At 42.2% G+C, this 21,111-nt stretch overlaps 1 protein-coding gene across 1 annotated transcript; it reads right to left on the bottom strand.

Annotated features, from left to right (window-relative positions):
- Positions 1-3,247: 3,247 nt before the first annotated feature.
- Positions 3,248-20,253, bottom strand: gldc (glycine dehydrogenase (decarboxylating)). The gene is made up of 25 exons (XM_072387500.1): positions 19,745-20,253; positions 19,512-19,590; positions 16,502-16,637; positions 15,934-16,098; positions 15,741-15,818; positions 15,372-15,519; positions 14,633-14,829; positions 14,434-14,530; positions 14,166-14,271; positions 13,662-13,801; positions 12,774-12,854; positions 12,558-12,655; positions 11,949-12,033; positions 11,801-11,842; positions 11,421-11,563; positions 9,772-9,847; positions 8,020-8,145; positions 7,570-7,719; positions 6,905-7,017; positions 6,663-6,804; positions 6,283-6,394; positions 6,100-6,195; positions 5,836-6,008; positions 5,622-5,702; positions 3,248-4,202 (listed from the first exon to the last, which is right to left on the bottom strand). The coding sequence occupies exons 1-25, from the start codon at positions 20,030-20,032 to the stop codon at positions 4,062-4,064; spliced, it is 3,093 nt and encodes a 1,030-aa protein (XP_072243601.1). The 5' UTR covers positions 20,033-20,253; the 3' UTR covers positions 3,248-4,061.
- Positions 20,254-21,111: the final 858 nt, after the last annotated feature.

Raw genomic sequence — 21,111 nt, 5'->3', positions numbered from 1 at the left:
AGGTGACTGCATTATCCGATATTGCATATCTATGAATCGGGGGGGGGGGGGGGGGGGGGGGGGGGGGTGACCTGATTGAGCAACAGTAACATTTCTGATCATCACATCCTGTTTAAATCTTAGCTTAAAGGAGGTTTAGGCCATTCCTCAGTGCAGAACATCTTAATTTCTTGCTTTTTGTTCCATTTCCTCACATGAACTGCTCCCTCCTGCGTCCTTCTACATCTTTATAGGAATTTATCTGCTTCAAAATATTTTTGACTCGATTTTACAGTCGTCGTTCTGCTCCACGACCAAGTTTCTTTCTTTACCAACAAAGAAGCCTCACTTAAAGCTGTTCCTTATTAGGCCAAAAATGTACCTGGAATCTTCTCCTTCTAACAGAAGCTCCTGCACAAGACTGATATTCATTGAACCGTTTGTGACACACCGACGTCTCACTGCACTACAACTAACAGAAACTCAATGAGTCAGAGGGTGAACTTGGTCTGTTTGATGCTCATTGTGAAATACCCAATGTTCAACACAAACTTTGGGTAAATAGGCTTGAAAAGATGGAAGGGGAAGGCTTATTTGCTGCAAAGGTTAAAGTGGAGATATGTTGACACAATATAGTTATCATATTATATATTAGTTATCATGTGTTTTTTTTCTCCAAATGTCAGGCTTCTCATTTAAAAGAAAAGTAACGTTTTGGTCTCATCTGTCTCACAAACCTGAAAATCTGCTCATGCGTCCTACATCTGCAGGATGACAGTAAATTCAAACTGTTTCTAATTGGCTTCCATTATGCATCTCTTTTCTTCAAATCCAAATCAAGCTCTTATGTTTTCGCTGCATCATATTTGCTGCTATCAAGGACTGAGTGTGTTGTTCAGGCACGCCCAACTCTCCCCCTATAGCAACAACAGACAACCTCAGGAACAGGTAATCCCAAAAATCAGTCTCTTAGGACAAATGGAGCCAGTTCTACAACTAAAACCACAACGGGAATGTGTTCTCAAGTCAAAAGCTGGTAAAAGTGCGAGATGCAAAGACGAACCCCAAAGCTTTGAACAAACCTGCCGCTGCAGACACATCGCTGTGACAAACCTGCTGCTGAGGATCAATAAGCTGAGAATGAGCTGACACTAAATGGAGTTGAAAGAAAAAGGGCTCGATTTCACCACCAACAAATCCCATGAAATGATTTAAAGCAGTGAGGTGTTAGTCAGGAACTCGTGCCCCAAACCCAGTGGTTCCCACTGAAACTGTACATCTTCGGTTTCCTTAAACAGGTGGAAACCATAAATATTTGTACTATTTCAAGCTGCCAAACTGTTGGAGTTTGAACTGCCACAGAGTGATGTGTAGCGTTTGAACTTTAATGTTCATCGTAAAGTCATGTCACCGACTGTTTGGCTGTCTTCTGCTCTGATGACGAAACTGTATCAGACTTTAGGAATGTTGGTTTGGATCCTTTTTATGAAATGTGTCGACACTGAGATTTATCTGTTACCTGTGTTGCTCCAGCATCATTGCTCAGGTTGTTCGTAGTCTAAACTTTCTGTGATATCTAAGAGTCATAGTGCAGTTTCATCATTCATATTCATTTTCATTTTTATTCATTTTTGCCTTCCTTTGCCGTAGAGATTTAAAGAAGTCTTAAAGAAACACAAGTAAGTTGTATTTCTATCAATTAAAACAAAAGAACTGTCTTAAATCTGTTGAAGATGACTTGATTTCTGTAGAACTTTTCTTGTACATTTTAGTGTCACTCAAAGCTGACACTAATTCAGTTTTCAGCATTCACAGCTTTTGGCTTCCTTTTGCACACGTCTGTGTGCACCTAAACTTCAGTAATGCAGTTTGAATGTCTCTGTTTATGAACTGTTTTCACAAGTTGCAGCAGTGTATTATCTCTGAAAATAAACTGAAAATAAACCTGGCGTCCGATCTTTGACTTTTCTGAATATTGCAGCCTGCAGCCTCCAGGATGTGGACACTTGGAGTGTGGCATGTGCAATGCAAGTTGCTGTTGTCAGAAGTGGTTTTATGCAGCCAGCTTAGCCGGTTTCACGTTGCCGACGGTGTTGAGGTCTAATATTTATCAATGTTGACAAGAGGGAAATTCATCTGCAGCTGTGGAATTATTTTGTTTGTTATCTCTTCGAGTAGGGCTGCAGGGAGTGTGGGTTCCAGGAAAGAGGGTTCCAGGTTCGATCCCCGGCTGGGGCCGTTCTGTGTGGAGTTTGCATGTTCTCTCTGTGTGTGCGTGGGTTCGCTCCGGGTACTCCGGCTTCCTCCCACCGTCCAAAAACATGCATGTTAGGTTAAATTGTCCTTGGAGTGAGTGAGCGTGTGTGGTTGTTTGTCTCATTTGTCTCTGTGTGGCCCTGTGATGGACTGGCGACCTGTCCAGGGTGCACCCCGCCTCTCGCCCGATGACAGCTGGGATAGGCTCCAGCCCCCCCGTGACCCGACCGACGGATTCAGCGGGTATAGAAAATGGATGGATGGATCTCTTCAAGTACAACGCCACAAACGCAGCACATTTTATTTAGTGAATACTCTCAACTCATGATTCATCCTTTCATACAGTCAAGGACGCAATCTGGCTTTTGACCTGAGAGCCAATGAGCTGGACGGTTCCTCTATTCTTTAGGCGTAACATCCTTGATTTTTTTTATATATATATCTGTGCTTGAGACCATATCTTTAGGTATCAGAAGGCACTGCCAACTCAAAACCTCAACTCTGACATTTTGTTTTGGGTTCCATATATCTGATACATCAGAAACTTTATCCAGCCTCCTTCACGACATCGACACCAAGCTTCGACTTCAGCTGATGCTGCATTCACTGTACCTCAGAAGTGGCAAGTTCAAACTCTTTTGCCCTTGCTTTATAGTTCCAATAACAAAAAGACATAAAACAATCTATTAAGGCTTTACCAGTGCTTTAGTTCATGTTTTGTATCCTGATGAGGTCATCTGACTTCCAAATGACCGTCTTTGATGGTCTCAATTGTGTTATTAACCAGCCAGCGGCCACAACCAGATCAGTAACTTACTAACTATCCGTTGTTGTTGCGTTTGTCCCACAAAAAAAAAAAAAAAAAAAACACATTCAAGTACTTTTTTCAGTGTGAAGTGTGGTCTGAGCTCTCAGAAAGTTGTAGTACTGTATTAGCTCACCAGGTGGCAGTGTTGCCCGACCTCTTATTTTACCTGCAGTGCATCTGTGTTCACACAGTACATGTACACACTTTAGAACAAATGTGTTTAATACAGACATTTTTGTCCTACAGAGAAAACAGTTTAGATTAGAAAACAGTTCATTTAGAATTAGGACTACTGTCTAGGTTTACGAACAATACTCACTGAAACAGTTTCAAATAACAAATGCATATTAACAAAAGCCTACAGGAACTATGACTTTCATATTTGTGAGGAATCCAGGGGACAAAAAGGAAAGGATAGGCAGCTATTTTACAGATGTGGGGGAGGGGGGTGTCACTGGCACAAAGGTCATTTGATAGATGTTGGGAGTAAATAAAATTAACTGCACTTGACTCAAAGGGCGGGTGTGTTGTGGAGCAGCTCTGTGTGGGAGGGTGCACATATTTTTGCAGGAAAAGAAAGCAAAAAGTTGCACCTTTTGGTCCGTTTGAATAGTTCAAGTTGGGGTGAGCTCAGTCCCAATACCCACCTCTCAGACAGCGACAGACATCCGGGAAACGCTGTGCGTGTTGGCGGCTCTCCTGCAGCCTAAGAGTGTGCGCTTCTTGCACTGCTGCAGGTTTTGTTTGAGAGGGTTAACCACACTTTGCTGGGTGCTACAATTTCCAACTTTCTATTAACATCCCTGGAATAAACATTGTCATACCACATCCTATCACTTACTCTTAACCATCTGAAATAGGAGCATCACGTCACAGAGAATCCAAATGATTCTTCGGGCTGATCTGTTTTCACCAAGTAGCATTTTTATCACAGTTACACAGAGCTCAGGTTTTAAGTCTTTGAGGTTTTAGTGCTTTGAGTGCAGGCGGGACATTGGGACAGAGCTGTAGGTTGCGTCTATGAGGATGCTATCTTCTCCTCGTATGGAGACTCGTAGACATCCATGGGTGGGCAGGTGCACACGAGGTGCTGGTCGCCGTAGATGTCGTCGATCCTCGAGATGGTCGGCCAGAATTTCGTCTCGGGCTTTATGAAGGGCTGCGAGGCAAGAAGAAAAACTTCTTAAACAGACTGCTTTAAAATCCCTTTTTGATGTTGGGGATTTCTTCTCATAAAGTGAGATGGATGACTTTCTATAAAGTTGTAAGACTCGTTTAGCTGGTAGATACACTCTCTGAGATGCCTTCCAGTTTTCTGAAGCTGTTCCTGAATGGAACAACATTCCATGCTTAGTTATGGGCTGAAGTGTCTGAGGCTAAATTTAATTAATTTTCAGCTGAAAAAACAAAAAATACACCCTGAGTTTTAGCTTTTGAGGAGCAGAGACCTTGTGAATGTCATATGAAAACTAAATAAGACATTTAGCTGCATCATATTTGGTAAAAGAGAACAAACTGACATTTTATGATGATAAGATAATCCACACACTACTCGATGTGCGTTTGTTTTCTTTGATTTGAAACGTAAGCGATATCTGCCAACGGACATGCAACAGACCGTTAGATGTGCATATATTTTATTTGGGTGTTGATTGATAATCACATTTGTTATTTGCAGCCCCCATTTGCAACACTTTCTTAGTCTTTCAGTTTACGGCTGAAGCTTTTTTTTTTTTTTTTTTAACGGTCATGGTCATCTACTATGAACTGTAAGCAGTGTGTTTCTGCAAAGATATTTCAGCTACAGTTTTTGAAAAGTAATGAACAGTAATAGTAAATAAAAAAAAAAAAAAAGCAAATAGGACAAAAGTAAATGGCAACAAAAGACTGCAGGTTGACCACATCGGGACTTCATTCTTTTTTTCCCTCCTTTCTTCAGCATCCAGTTTGAGTGGGCCTGTACTTTAAGATCATACAGTGCTCATAAGGAAACAGTTGAAATAACAGTAAATGTTCAACATGGCTGTTTAGCAGCTTCTGAACAAATTGTCTACAGGAATTGTCGTTACTGGTTTTTGTTCCAAGTTTGTTAACTTGTTTTAAAGACGTTCTTCAAACCAAACGGAGCTGTGCTTGTGAAATGATAATCAAAGAATTTGTGAGTGATACCTGAACGTATCCGCTCAAATCTCACAGACAGACCAAAAAACAAACTGAACTGATGAGCGAATAATGACTCAGAAAGTCATGCGAGGGTGCCAGTGAGCGCATAACATCATTACACCTCTCTTGTTCCTGCTATCGCATGTCAAAATGTCTGCTGTGAAATAAGAAGAGTAACATGAGCCTTATCTGTAATTGTCTGAGCACATGTCACACTTCTTGCTTTTCACCACTGGAGGGCAACAGAGTCCAAGGAGTTTTTACCTAAAGCTGCTAGACACTACTGAACAGAAGGGTTAAACTACAGTTTGTGTTGCATTTAGGTTGATGGCAGCAGAGTCGGTAAGAGGAGCTGGTCTGAGTAAATGACAGATTTATAGTCAGCATGTAGGGTCCTGGATGTGAGGACACTCACCATTGGAAAAGCAGCGTACTCCCTGGAGTACGGCCTGTCCCAGTTTGAGGAAGAAATGCATGCCAGAGAGTGAGGGGCCATCTGCACACAGAACAGCAGACATATGCAGGCATTAGGATCCAAGATGGCAGCCAACAGGCTACATGTCACAGAATTACATATCAGTCACAGCAATGCATTTGTTCATCTCATAGCAATCAAGTTAGCGGTGTACCTTAAGCGGGTTGATGCGGGAGTCCATCCTTCCCTCCTCGATGTCAGCGATCTCCTGTCGGATACCGAGCAGGGCGTCGCAGAACCGGTCCATCTCAGCCTTGTCCTCCGACTCTGTGGGCTCAATCATGAGCGTGCCGGGCACCGGCCATGACATGGTGGGTGCGTGGAAACCTAAACGCCAATATACAGTAAGGTTCTACCACATGCTGCGCAGCGGAGTTCCTGTTACAGGCGAAAAGGAACGTGTTTTAGTTCCACCTACCGTAATCCTGCAGCCTCTTTGCCACGTCGACAGCCTCGATATTAGCCGTCTTCTTGAAGGGCCTCACATCCAGAATGAACTCATGAGCAACAAAACCTGCTCAAAACAAAACAGGATTTTTCTTAACCATGAAGTTATGCGTCCTAAAAACCGACACATTTGTTAGTAGAAACAGCACTTTACCTTTCCTGCCTCTGAAGAGGACTTTATAGTGGCCTTCCAGCCTCTTGGCCATGTAGTTGGCATTAAGGATGGCCATCTCTGTCGCGTGAATGAGTCCCTTGGATCCCATCATCTAAACGAAGGGGGCAGAGAGTAACGTCAGACTTTTTTTCCACCATTTTTTTATTTTTTTTTAAATGACACATCTCCGTTAGAAAAAGGGCATGACATCACTGAATCATTTTCACAACTTGAGGGTTGTTGTCAGTGAGCTGATGTGTTTTTCAGTCAGAATGGCACTCAGTACTACAGAAAGCGCTTCCTAAATCTCTGCTCTGGAACCAGATCAGAACCTTTCCGTGTTCTCCGACACGCGAGCGTCACTGACGACCTGTGCTGACCTTGATGTAAGCCCATGAGATTGGAAGGATGGCGCTGGAGCCCCAGGGAGCAGCGCTGATGGTGCCCAGCGAGCTGCTGCTGTTGACCGACTGCATGGCGACCACGGGGTGGCTCGGCAGAAAAGGAGCGAGGTGGGATTTCCTGTACAAAAAACACATGAGAAGATCCAGTAAAATTCAGTGTTTATAGACTGTAATTTCACCGATTATGAAAACAGTAAAACTATTTTTTTTGTACTTACACTCCGATCGGGCCCATTCCAGGTCCTCCTCCGCCGTGAGGGATGCAGAAGGTTTTGTGCAGGTTCAGGTGAGACACGTCAGAGCCGTAATCTCCAGGGCGACACAAGCCCACCTGAGGCACAGGGAAAGGGCAAACATGGAAGGCTTTTGTGTTATACATTTGTGACTTATTAACATTGCATTCATGTGTACTTTCAAAGTTTTTTTATTTTTGCAGTTTCTAACTACAACTCTTTTCTGTCCTTGATATTTATAATTGGCCAGCTGCTGCATATGATGATGATGTCAGAGTATCAGGCCCACATACAGGAAATTATGAGGGTTATTTCCATCATATTTAAGATGGTGTTGAGAATATTGTATATTATGCAATATTGCCAAAAAATGCAATGAAATGTTGAAACTCTTGGATAAATAAATGTCAGTGCAATTGTAGCATTAAAAAATTATCTAAAAATGTTAAAAGGATTTAACCAGTATGCGTCATAGAAGAGTCAAAGACACAAATAGATACTGTAATCTTACAGAAAAACATTGGAATAGCAATCAAATAGTGCAGATGGTAGCATAAAAGCTATCATCTGCATCCTGCACAGACCAACAGTTATACATTCACACACATCTACCGACCCTCGCTGCTACTCTCCAGTAACAACATTCTCACCTGGGCGTTCATGTTGGCGCCGTCCAGGTACACCTGGCCGCCGTTTTTATGGATGAGGTCACACACGTCTCCTATATTTTCCTCAAAGACGCCAAATGTGGAGGGGTAGGTGATCATCATGGCTGCCAGGCTCGCCTTGTGTTTGTCCACCTGGAGGAAATTGATCGTTTTATTAATAAGATCAAATTTAACAAGACTGACAAACTACTCGATACTCACTGATCCCGATTTATTTTAATGATCGTATGTGCAATAGTGTTTTACGAAGATTTAAGAACAGCAATATAAAGAAATACTGGTTTGCCTGCCAGTGACAAGGTTCAGTTAATAGCAATCTGTATACAGAATCAAAATACTTAAGCTTACATGTAGTCATCTTTACAACTTGATACAGCAACCCCAAATTAAAACAAGCCTGGTTACTCTACAACATTATCCTGCTCTTCTTACCAGGGCCTTGAGGTGCGCAAGGTCGATGTTGCCATCTTTGTCCACCTCCACCACCTGAACCTTCATGCCCGCCATCTGAGCGCTTGCTGGGTTGGTGCCGTGGGCAGATTTGGGGATTAGACAGACCTAGGCGTTCCCAACAGAAAGGGAACACAAAGAGCATGGATGAGCCGCAGAGATCATCTTTAATATGAGCCGACTGTGGCATAACCTCGAGGCAGATGATGATTTTATTCAGTCCAAAAGGTAGAATTGCCAGATGTGTATGAGAGGCAGGGACAGCCAAAATATAATTCATTCAAAATAGAAAGCATGTTAGCAAGCGGGGGCATGAGCTCCTAAGATGTAATACTGTAAAATCAAGTATTAAACACATTTTAATAGTATAAAAAAGAGCAAGGCTTTTTTTTTCCTTTTAGAGCTCAGTATGAAGAAATACTGTAGTTAGTTTTGACCTGCCAAGCATCCACCTCTGGTACTAATGAGTAACCACTAATTGATTTTATCCCTTATTAGGATGACACTTCAGGCATTTTGCAACTTCACGCAGGAAAAGTGGGGCAGCTAGACCTGCGGGTCGGCCAACGCTGACATCTGACCAACTGTGAAAGTCTTAAACATCCAAATATGGAATCTTGAAAGCAGGTAGCCTATAGCTGGATCTTGTTGCTCTTAGCCCATTTGTTTGCACAGTTGACAGTTTGGACCTTGACTGTTACCAGGTATCAGCCCCACTATCTAAGATGTACTTATGAGGAAGCAATTAAAAACAAAGGCCATTATACTGCGAGAGAAAACTTCTGGAGTCAGCCATTCTTTAATCTGAGGTGGGAGTCTTATCTCCGCTTGTCCTCGAGCTACTATCACTCAGCATGTCAGGATATTGAAGGAATTTTTAACAAGCATATCTAAAACATCTGTTACGTCAAAGCGACCTGTTGTAGCAGCGAAGAATAAACCCAACCGTCAGAAGCTCAAACTGGTAGAAGTTACAGTGTGGCTTGCACACTAATGCCCTTTATTAACCTCCCTCAGTAGAGATCAGTGAGTCAGCATAATCTAAAAAACTAGTGGTGATAAATCATCTGTGCATATCAACCATGTTAAGCTTTAAACGGTTTCACTTTTTTTTCAGATCTCCAGACCAGCTGAGGAATCATTTTCCATTTATCTTGAGCCACGGGTTTACACACATTGGTCTCTTAAATGTCTCTGTTTTGGCTAGAGAACAGTGCAAATGATGACGTTAAGAGTGACGCTCAAATTCTTGCTTAGATTAAGATGGGACAAGAGATATTGCTTTCATGTCTGCGAGTTGAATGCTACGCAGAAGACAGGAATGATTAGCTTATCTCAGGGTATCCTGGCTCCGTCTAAAGAAATCAAAATCCTGCCAACTGCCAACCCATGAAATCCAAATATTTGAGCAAGACCTTTTCATCTGCACAAAACCAAACAAGAGCAGGACTTGATCTTTCTATGTTTCTGAAAAGCCACTAGTTTTCTCGATGTGTATTGTGTGCAGGTCTGTGTTGGCCCTGTGATGGATTAGAGGTCTGTCCGGGGTGTACCCTGCCTCTTAGCCAAAAGGTATCTGGGTTAGGTGCCAGCCCTCCCAATTAATCCAATTTGTGTTGGCCATGCCAAAGGGTATCAAATCTACACATTAACTTGCACATACTGAGGATATTTTTGTCAGACTGCAGACTAATTAGACCCTTATTTATTTCCACATTACACAAGCACACTTACACTTCTTGAGCTCTCCCCCTTTGAGTTCAGGTAGGCTTTTATGGCTGCCAGGCCAGCATATTCTCCTTGAGCGCCACTGTAAAACAAGGCAAACATACCGCGGTCATGCATCCTTCACATACGAACTTAACCTCTTCATAGTCCAAAGAACAGTCTACAGACATTACCAAAAGAGGAGAGACAGACAGGATGAAAAGCTAGCTGCACGATAAGTCTCTTTACCAATGCTGCTGATAACAGCAGAGGTGGGTGTGCAGAGGTGGTTTCAGGTGACACCTGAAATACATGCAACAGGTCGTTCCTGGCCCTGAATTTTTGGATACTTGCTGAAAGTCTAAAAAAAATAATAATCTGAATTAAGGGTCTCCTTTCTTCCCCCTGTATCCTAGGCCAAATCTGTAAATCACTGTCATGTGAGCTGTTCCTGTACGAGTCCAAAAGTCTGAGCAGTTCCGTTTAGAACTCTTGCAAAAGCATAAATGATTAGAAATATATTGAATGACTTATTTAACAGTGAGTACGGTTGGAGGACTATTTAACACGCCTTATTTCAGGGACGATTTTGCCCTCAGTATGATACACGTTGGCCCCTTTCTAACTTTTTTTTTTTCCAGATTTCTTTGCTTATATTTTTTCATGAAATAAATGAAACCTCTCACTTTCAACATTTGATATGTTTTCATGTTTTGTACAAAATCAAATATTGGTATATGGTTGGAGGAGATTTGCAAATCACTGCATTCTGTTTTTATTCTCAACTCTTCGCGATTTGGGGTAATGAGCCCACTTTATAATTCTCTGCATACAACTCCCCAAGTAGTCAGTTGGGATTAGTGATTGACTGAGTTGGAACTCAGAATTTGACAAGTTGTGCGTTTTAACTGGGACGTCATCAAAAACAAAAAAACCCTAGTGGGCATCAGTGATATTGCACCTTGAGGCATTTTCCCAATACCTTCAGTTTCAGACTCACTGGTGATATTCAGCTGTCATATATCGTGTTTTGGAAAAGATTTGTTTTTATAAAACATCCATCTATAACCATCCCTTATTGGCTAGCTTCAACTAATCAGATCTATGAAGTGGAGCGAGTTGCTGAGCATGTTGGTTATAAAAAGCTTTTGTCAAAGCCAGTTTGGTGAATAAACCATCTTTACCAGCATTGATTTTGCTCTTCTTTCAAAGGATGAAATACTCCCCATGTCTGGTATTACCGTATGTTTTTTTTATCATTATTCAAGAAGCCCCCATTGTTGATGTCACATCTTAAACGTGCCCTCTACGAGATTCAAATCAGCTCGTCTTGGACACCAACGCCAGGGAGGATGGATGTAGCAAAACAAGAAGGTAAGCTGACTTGCAAGGTAAAGAAATGGATGTAATATGATCCTCTTTGGGTCAAAATGGTGTAATATCAAACCAAATTTGGCTTCCCCCGACCAATTATGCTAGCATAGATTTAACCAGTTATATTTTATCAACTAAAAGCAAAGTTTGTTCAGAACTAAATGTCAGAAATGAAGAGCTAATTGGTTTAAAATTACTATATGATGTAGGGCAGCAGTTAAAAGGAGAAGTGTAGTGTCAAAGGTTGGTAAATATGTGCCTTTGTTGCAATAGAATCTGGGTATTCGGGTTCGTGGTCTCACCTGTTTGGCTGGAAGGAGATCTTGTCATAGCCCGTCAACTCGCAGAGGTCTTTCTCCAGCTGCCTGAAAAGTTTCTGATAGCCTTCTGCTTGATCCAGGGGCACGAAGGGGTGGATGTTGGCAAACTCTCTCCAGGTGATGGGCTGAAAGAGGAGACAGCAGTGAGCTAGAGAACTCCACTTTCCAATATCTCATCATGTTAAACTTAACTCATAAAAGAGCTGCTTGGCAAGAATTACTGTTAGAGTAGTTGGCCCGTTGTCATGAAGAGGATTTAAAAGTGCTAAAAGACTATGATCAAATACAACTACAGGTTCAAAAAAATAAAAAAGAATAAATTCCACTTGTGTGAGAATTTCCAGACAAACTGATGAACTTACCATGAGCTCTGATGAACTGTTAAGCTTCATGGTGCAGGAGCCCTGGGGAGGAGAAAAACAATTTACTCCCACTTTACTTCAGTTTATAGCATAATAATCTCAGCTGTTTGCAAATCAAAGCATGTCGCTCAGATATATTGGAACTAACCAGTGGTATCATGCTGTGCACCAGGGAGATGTCTTTGTTCTCCAGGCGCTTCATGTATCGCACAATGTTGGTTTCAGAGTGGTAACTGAAGAAGAAGAAGATAAACCAAACACAGAGCACACGTTTTAACCTAGCTCCTCTCATTCTGGGACACCAAAATTCTATGTAACAGAATTTAAATCTAGCAAATGCTTTACTGGGTTGGTTGAATAAGCATTTTTTACCAAAGCAGGTGTCGATGATCATGTCAAAGAATAAACAGTACTTGAACATTAGAAGTCTTGATAAGAGGACTGGCTTTATGGCACTAATAAAGATTAAGTGTTCCACTTATAGAAACAAAGAGAAACACATGTTGACCCTTCACAGCCCTATTTTAGCATCTACAGAAGAAGATATTAGAACCGCAGGGATAGTTAAAAATCACTTAACACTTGCTTTAACCGCTTTAATACCTGTACTGGCGTAGGAGGAGCAGCCGTGAATGATGCCAAACAACAAAAAGCTGAATTTTAACACCTCGGACATCTCATAGAAACCAGTGACCGTACCAAGTTATAGCACATCGTTATTGTGTGCAGCAGTGTTGAAAATAAACTGAGAACCAACCTGTTGAAGACCTGGTGTGTGAGGAACTTGCTCGTCCTTTTGAAAGGACTTCCCATGATCCCCTTCACCCGCTCACCCATCTTTTCTGCAATCAACTCCTGGAAATTTCAATAGAAATTACCTTCAATCTATGAAGCAACTGTAAGTCACAATGATTTAGACACAAGGGGGGGGGGCATTAAATTACGACAGAAATTACTGCAAGTATCAACGTACAGCTGAAGACTCGCAGCCAAAGACCCAGAGCAAGTCATCCAAGTCCCTCTCAGTCACCGTCTCGTCCAAAGACACGCCAAGCTGGTTGTTCAGAGTCAAGAACAGACATTTATTTTTATTTAAAGAAAAAAAAAAAAAAGACATCTTTGCTGTTCTTAAGTCTTCTCCCAAAACACAAAGCAGAATAATTACAAAACATGGTTGCAATTGTGGCTAATTGGTGACAGTTAGTTCTGTCATGTTTCAATATATCTGAAACTAATTCCACATTCATCTATATAGAAGATAAATTAGCCTGATTTTTATTTGTCACACCACCCTCTAAAAGTTGCCTAAATATGTTTTCCTGCATATCCAACAGCAGGATTGTAAATCTAATCTTGCCGGGGGAAATCAGACTTTTGAATCTGTAACACGCCACCCCGTTGACTCATGCGTTAGGACTAATCAGTCCAGTGAGGACCGCGGGACTAATGCCAGCTAATGATTAGCCATTCAGTGCCACGAGCAGGACAATCAGCACTGCAAAGCACATTCAATTGGTTTCAAATGATTAGTTACGAAAGACTAAATTCAGTTTGATAAGTATTACTTTTGAATATTTTATCTATAGAGGACATGCATAATTTATTCTGAGGTTAGTTACTTTGGTTTTATAGTTTATAGATACGCAGAGTTTTTAAGTGACAAAACCTCTTCTTCTTTTTTTTTTATTAACATTTTCACCCCGTTTATACAATACGAAGTTTGGACATCAAAGGCAAGTCACGTCTTGAAAGTTCTTGAAAGACTTTTTTACACTGTTAGCCGTCTTTGCAGTCTAAAGGTGTTTAACCTCAGTGACTGAATCCGCCGAAATGCAGTGTTTTCAAAGAACATCATACTGACCACTCCCTCAGAGTACACTCGCAGGTTTAGCTGCCTCTGCACAGCTCTCTCCAAGATGTCTTTGGCGGCCACGCTACAGTTTATTTTTAGCGTGTCAAAGAACATGTCGCTGTGCAGCCGGTGTCCTGCTCTCTTCAGACCTGAAACGGAGAGTAGGAGGAACTGTTTAATGCGCATTTGGGATGGTGAGATTGGTCAGAATTATTTACCAAAAATTACCCAATATTCTATATCCATGGGTTGCCAAAAGTGTGTGAACCTGTATCTTCCAGAATGTGGTGTGAACCCCCTCCCTATTTGTCTACTTTAGTGGACTGAGTGAAAAACCAACAATGTTTCAGTTATTCTTTATGTAAAAATATAGAAAATACTGCCGCTGTAGATCTAACCTTGATTAACATCTCTTTTTATTCATTGAATAATGAACATCCCATAATGGCAGTTTCTCAGACTGAATTCTATTCAAATTTAGAAGAAGAAAAAAAAATATATGCAAAATTTTACCCTCAGCGAGGATCAGGGCAGCGTTGTGTGTCCTCTCAGCAATGTGTTTAACTCCCTGGGGACCATGATACAGAGCGTACATGGCGGCCATGTTTGCAAGCAGAGCCTAAGGGGATAAAGAGAAAATGGAATGGAAGGGGGAAAAAATAGGTAATTTACATGTAAAACTAAACAGGAGCTACACGACTGACAGTCCAAACTCCATTCATTGTTTCTCAAACATTCATTAACCACACAAATGAACAAGATGTGAACAAAATGGTCTTACCTGTGCAGTGCAAATATTGCTGGTTGCCTTGTCCCTGCGGATGTGTTGCTCTCTGGTCTGCAGAGCGAGGCGATACACTTCCTTACCGGCTGCATCCCTGAAACATCCAAACATCTTTTTTCTAAGTTTCCTCCCATGGGTTTAATTCTTACTCCGTGACAAAAAAAAGTTGCCATTCTGATCCACAGTTTCGTCTAACCTGGTCACTCCCACCATTCTGCCAGGCATCATCCGGACCAGGTTGTCCCTCACTGCAAAGAAGGCAGCATGTGGACCCCCGTAGCAGAGAGGAACCCCAAACCTCTGGGAGCTGCCCAAAGCGATGTCAACACCAAATTCTCCAGGGGGACGCAGCACGCAGAGGGCGAGCAGGTCACTGGCACAGCAAGCCAGGGCCTGCAAGATGGAAAGAAAGAAAATGGACAACTGTGGTGAATTATGTCGTTCATTAACTGCATATTCTGACTACAAACAGATGAGTAGCAATGTATTCATTAAGAGTTACTTCCTCTGTCCAGTTATAGGATGGGACCCGAATGATGACCCCCTTTTCTTTTCTTTTTTTTGCACCTGCTTTTCAACACAGTTGATGCCAACATTCATTTTACCATTTTCCTCTCTGTATTCTGTTTTTATTGTGTATTTCTTGTATTTTCATTTGATGTTTTTAATCTCTAGACTGTGCAGCACTTTGGGGAGCCTCGGAGGTTGTAAAGGTGTTATATAAATAAATGTGACCTTGATAAAGACACACTATTACCCAATGAAGATAATAAATCAAACTGTGTGCATGCGCCAATGTTAAATCTCCAATACATGCTATAGATCCCATTTTTCTTAGTAAGCCATCTTTTCTTATTTCACATCTTTGTTACTACATGCAGACTTGCTTAAAAGCTTGTCAGACTTGTACCTGGTGGGGGTCAAAGGTCTCTTACCCCTCCTTTGTGAGCCCGGTCAACGAGGGCGGTGAAGTCTTCCACTCTGCCATCAGTGTCTGGATACTGAAAGAGAACGCCACTCACATCCTTCCCGCTGAAGTCCATCTCATGAGGCAGCTTTAGTTCCGTTTTGACTCCAATGTAGCTGAAAACAGTGAAAACATGATGTTCATCAGATGTAGCAGGAATAAAGTGTACACAGTGATGCAAACACGGAGCACTTCAATATTGCACCACAGTGCAACGGACGCTTCATTTCACAGTTGCAGTACATATCGCAGTTTTATTTCGCATTTTCTGTTCACACACATGATTTTAAGAGGAGCTTGAGAGCATGCATGAGTTGTGTGCGTTTGTGATACATACTTGGCTCTGGTCTGTACTACAGCAATGGTTTGGGGATGGCAGCGCGGGTCAATGAAGAAGGTTCTTTTTTTGTTCTGTCTGCAAGAAGGAAACGACACAGATAACTGAGGAATCTGCAGATAACATTCTGAGCATCAAAGATTGCTGTGCAACTTGGGGCTTTTGTTTGCGATCAGCAGCTGGGTGTAAATACCTGTGGCAGAGCTGCATGGCCTCAGCAGCCGCTGTTCCTTCGTCGAGCAATGAGGCGTTGGACACTGGCATACCCGTGATGTCACAGATCATGGTCTGATAGTTGAGGAGAGACTCCAGGCGACCCTGGGAGACCTCGGGCTGGTAGGGCGTGTACTGAGTCACCCTGAGGACAAAAAACAACAATGAATCAACAGAACCAGTTTGGACACGAGGACAATAGCCCAAAGTCGATACTATTCAAGGAAGCGGGACGGGGCAGAGGAATACATTGTATGTCTCCTCAGGTCCAGCCTGTACGTTCAGAAAAAACATGTGCAGGGGTGGCTGATTTGGATTTGTGTGAAAGAAAATCAAGGCTGGAGAGATGCACATCATCCGTTCTCACGAGTCTTTTAGAGTCAAGTCACAAGGCCTCCAATTAAAGGCACGGTACTCAGCACCAGGGTAATGAGTAACCCAAACTATTAAATAAACATGACTGATTATCTGTGATGGCATCACAAGAATCCAGCTCACACCACTGGAACGTTTCCGTGAGGTTTTTGCGGGTGTATGAGGGCACTCACCAGCCTGCGTTCTCCAGCAGATTACGCTGGATGGGTGGCGGAACGGAGCAGTTGTAGTAACCCATCCCGATGTAAGACCTCCAGACTTTGTTCTTTGATGCAATCTTCTGCAGAGCCTCCAGAACCTCATTTTCACCTGCAAAAGAAAGTTTTTATTTTTTCATTTAACATGAGTTATTGTGCTATAAGTGGCGGTTGTGTAACTTCCTGTTGATTCGTATTTTCTAACAACAGCCAGCATAGAAGAGCGATAATTTGTGCAGCGGTGCATCTCATCACTTGTTTTCTGAACTTTAAATCATCTTTGAATTAAAAAGTAGAACAGTAGAGTTTACAGTCACGCAAGATTTCTGATGTTCTGATGAACAGCACCGTGCCTCTCATGTGAGAAGCTGAGCGGATCACAGGATAAAGACAGAGTGGCGTGCGGCCAGTCGGAGGTGCTGGCACAGCTGGAGAAGCAACAATTTAGCTTTTAAACCAAGTTATTTCGGTCCAATCTAACATACAAGAACCGCTCTTCCACAAAGACAAAGCCCAAATGTTTTCTCTCCTGATGTTTCGCTTCATTATCAGTGCTGTAAGGCAGCTCTGCCAGTGCACAACCAGCCCCTGAGATTCTTCTGGCTTTTCTGGCTGCCTAGCAACCCCAAGGAATTGACAATACCGCCCGTCTTTACCAAGAGCACTGACTACTCCTGTGTTCAAAAAAGAAAGATACCTCTAGTCCTCGGTGGCGAGAGAGAGTATAGCCAGTGTACAAGCGGATATTTACAGCTTCTTCAAAAGGCAGACGGGGCACACAGAACTCTGAGAGTCTTCATAAGCGGCCTATTTACCAAAAGCATTACAAAAATGTAAAGTTTGAGGGATAGCCTGTACATTTAGAGTGAACGGTCTGTGTAGTTTCTTTACTTTTTATTTTGTGAGTTTGTTTTAAGAAGAAGGACTGCTTTCCCATGGTCCCAGAGTTCTGCAGGCCAGCAAAAAAAGCCTGATTCAGAACCATCCAGGAGGTCTATTGTTGAAGAGAGAATCCCTCCCTGGCTTTGCAAACTGAAGCCCTTCAAAGCTGAACAAGCAGAAAACCAGCACAGCCTCCAGTTTATTCCTTCAGCATGGCCTGCTGCATTATGAAACCTGACAGAGTCGGAGGAGGGGCCAACATAAGGGCAGATAAGAGTGACTGGGGTCAGAGAAAAACTACAAAAGGTGCCCGATTGATCAGTAAATTCTTATCGACTTTTCTTTTTCAAAGTTTCTTTCTTTTAGTCATCTCTGTTGTGTTTGAATAAACCGGAATCAATAAAGCTTCTGCAAAAGCATTCAGTCAGTATCAAGAGCATATTATTATAATTCCACAAAATATGAAGAAAGTCTGCGCTTTGGTTGCATGTTAATTCAGTGTAGATTGTGATTCATTACCATTAAACAGAAAAATTATCTTAAAACCGTATCATAAGAGTGTAAATGCTTTAACTGAAGCATGACCCCTGAGTGCATCAGTGCATCCTGGATTCCTGCAGTTCCCTTTATCCAGCGAGCGTCTCACTACCACTTCATGCAATTGTATCACAAAAAAACAAAAAACAAAAGAAAGCTCTTGAGTTGAGGAACCCTAATTCATAATTACTTCAAAACATACATTTGTATGCATAAAAGACCTAAACACAGAGACAAAAAAAAGTTGACTTTTATGTTACTAAAATCCAAACCTCATCACATATCAGTTTATTCACTTTATTAAGTCACTTAAGAAGTAAATTAATTAACATTCTTTAAGTTTTTGATAATGATCTGACAACATACGCAACCAGAATTCATGATACACCCCACATTAAAGCCTCATGAGTAGAACATTACTCTCTAATAGGATGTGAACCTTTAAAACGTGTTACCAAAAACTCAACTATTTTTGACTTCAGTCATAATAAATATTTTTTTTCCTGGGGGGTTTTAGGCCCTTACTCAGACAAACAAGCCGTTTATCTCCACCTGAGGCTTTACAACCTAATGAGGCATTGTTCATCATTTCCAGAAGACTGTGGCCCTGGTTAATAAGTGAAGAGATTAAATATTGTGTTGATCGTGAAAATAAACATGCATTGAACCACACAACATTGCCAGGCAAATGTGGTGACTTACACATGATCATAATCAGTAAAAAGGGAATACAGCTAATTGTGTTTAAACGGAAGCCTGATTGCTTTTGAATGCTTTATTTGCAACAACATGACAGCAGAAATAGTGTTTTCATATGCAAAAAGTGTATCATTTGCATATGAAAACAGTTTGTTTTTGCATTCAGTCGTCATTTATTCCTCTTACAATGGAAGCATCTTAAAGAATTTGGCAAAAGCCATTTACTGTCATTGTGTGCTGGCCCTGCTCATTCAACCGTTTTCCTCTTAAATCAGCCCAAAGAATCTCATGGAAAAGGAATAATGCTGAATTGTATATTAAAACACACACACACACACACATCCAGGCCAATCTCATGCAAAACATCTCTGAAGTCACCTTATTAGGAACCCCCTCGGCTGTGATGTAATGTGAGCGCTGCAACCAGATTGAACTGGAGCTAAAGGCTAAACTTCACACTCCAGTTGCCATCCTATGAGCATCGGCTTCCCATCAGGAGATTGGTGCCGCTCGCCGAGTTTCGCGAAAACAACTCCAAATATGTTCAAAGGAAGACTTAACAGGGGAGAGCGCTCCACGGCGCACAATAGAGGTGCAACCTACATTTCAGCCACTCACTTGGCTTCATTAAAACGCCTTACATCAGGGGGGAGATATCCGTGCAGACTAACGGCTACTGAGTGGGATACAAGAAAAAAAATGTTTTAAAAAGTCTGGTTTAAAAGCATCCAATTATTATGTGTGAAATCGGGTTTGGTGCCATTTCACCGAGGAGGACCGCGCGGCTTTGCCAGCGTGCAGATGTAAAAGTTGCACGATTTTACGGTTAGGTGACAAAAGTGTTGGACCAAAATGAAGCCAAACTTACAGATTGGATCATCCATCTTCAAACTCCGCTGCATACAGATGGAGGCTGGAACTGTGTTTTCGATCAACTGGTCGACTGTCTGTGAACAAAATGCATTTCCACTGATTAAAAGCGTCAACAAATCGTACGGGCTTAGGGGCTAAATCTACATTTGGCCCTATGGAAACTCGCAGCGATAAAAACGAAAGCGTGCCTTTGCGCCCATTTTGAGGGAGATGAGCTGTAGAGCTTACCTCGAGTCCCAGAACATCCAGCATTTCTCTCTTCTCCCTCTCACCTGGACCGATGTGCCTCTCTGCAAAATCATCATGTCTGGGCAGAATTCTGTCTATCTGTCTGGAGGAGACAGGTGCCGACGTCCTCAGACCCCGGGCCGCTGTTGTTAGGGACGCTGAGCTGAGTCTGGTCCTACACTGAAGTTTCCAAACCACGCGGCTCTTATCGCTCAGACGCCTGCACTGTGCGCTGGGATTCACCGACTTGGCCAAAAGGACCTTCCAGGACTTGGCGCAGCTCTGCATCTCTGATTCGCTTTGCGAGACAAGTCTCCCTACACCAGATAAGCCTTCTCGTCCCTTCGCTCGGAAGTTATTCCCTCCACTGAGATCCTTGCTGGGGGATACTACCAACTCGTTTAAACTGCAGAGTTTATACAATTGAACAGTTGCACAAGAGCGAACCAATCAGCGCGGAGATGCTGCGTGACGCAGTGTCGAGCCCAGATGAAACAGCTGCTAAACTTTCTCACGTGCCGCACTTCCATTGACCAAAAGAAGGAATAAGTGAGGTGATAAACCTCAGTGATGGTTCAGCAGCCAGTTTCAAAGTCCCAGGTGTGACCGGACTTTAACCAACGGCGCGATGTGCCCTCTGATAATATGTGAGGGCGCCACGGTTAAAAAGTGTCCTATGAGCAATGAGAATGCTAGCAAGATTTAACCCCACCTGCCATCGAAGTAGCTGATGTTTAACATTGTCTAGTCCCATTTTCCAGAACAAAAAACAGTAATGTACAGCACTGTGAGGACATGTTTAGCTTTATTTCCTTAAATTCTACTTTCAGTGGGCCAGACTTTCTACATCTCCTTTAAAGTAATCTTGAGGAACCGCTCCTCAGGTTTTCTGACAGTTTTTGCAAAGTTTTTCTTTAGACACTGGCCGCTATTTTTTCCCTCCGTTTTCAGTCCAGTCCTTGTACCTGACATTTCACGAGGAATGTGCTTACTAAGTCTCTTAACTCCGGGGAATGATTTAGTCACAAAATAGACACATTACTCAAGGGATGAACCCACATTGTGTCTACACATAATTTAGCAAATAATCCATTTCAAATCGTATATTTGGGCACTTTGTTTCGAGCAGCCTGTTGTTAAGATGCATTGTTTGTTCCCATTTCTTTCGCTGTATTTCCAAAAAATATCAAAGATAACACAAAGTTTGACAGCCATTTAACAAAAAAACAACGTGGTGGTTCTAAATGAGCTCTTAGCTGAATACTTGGCATATTTCAACCTGGTGTGCAGTGTGTCCTTGAAAGATTTAGACACATGGAGGCATGGAGATGCATCTGGACCTTTTGGCTGATCCATCTGCTGTTTAC

This window comes from Leuresthes tenuis, unplaced genomic scaffold (assembly GCF_036924035.1).
Source record: "Leuresthes tenuis unplaced genomic scaffold, fLeuTen1.0.hap1 SCAF_6, whole genome shotgun sequence".
Taxonomy (NCBI): Eukaryota; Metazoa; Chordata; class Actinopteri; order Atheriniformes; family Atherinopsidae; genus Leuresthes; species Leuresthes tenuis.
This window is presented reverse-complemented; position numbering and strand designations above follow the sequence as displayed.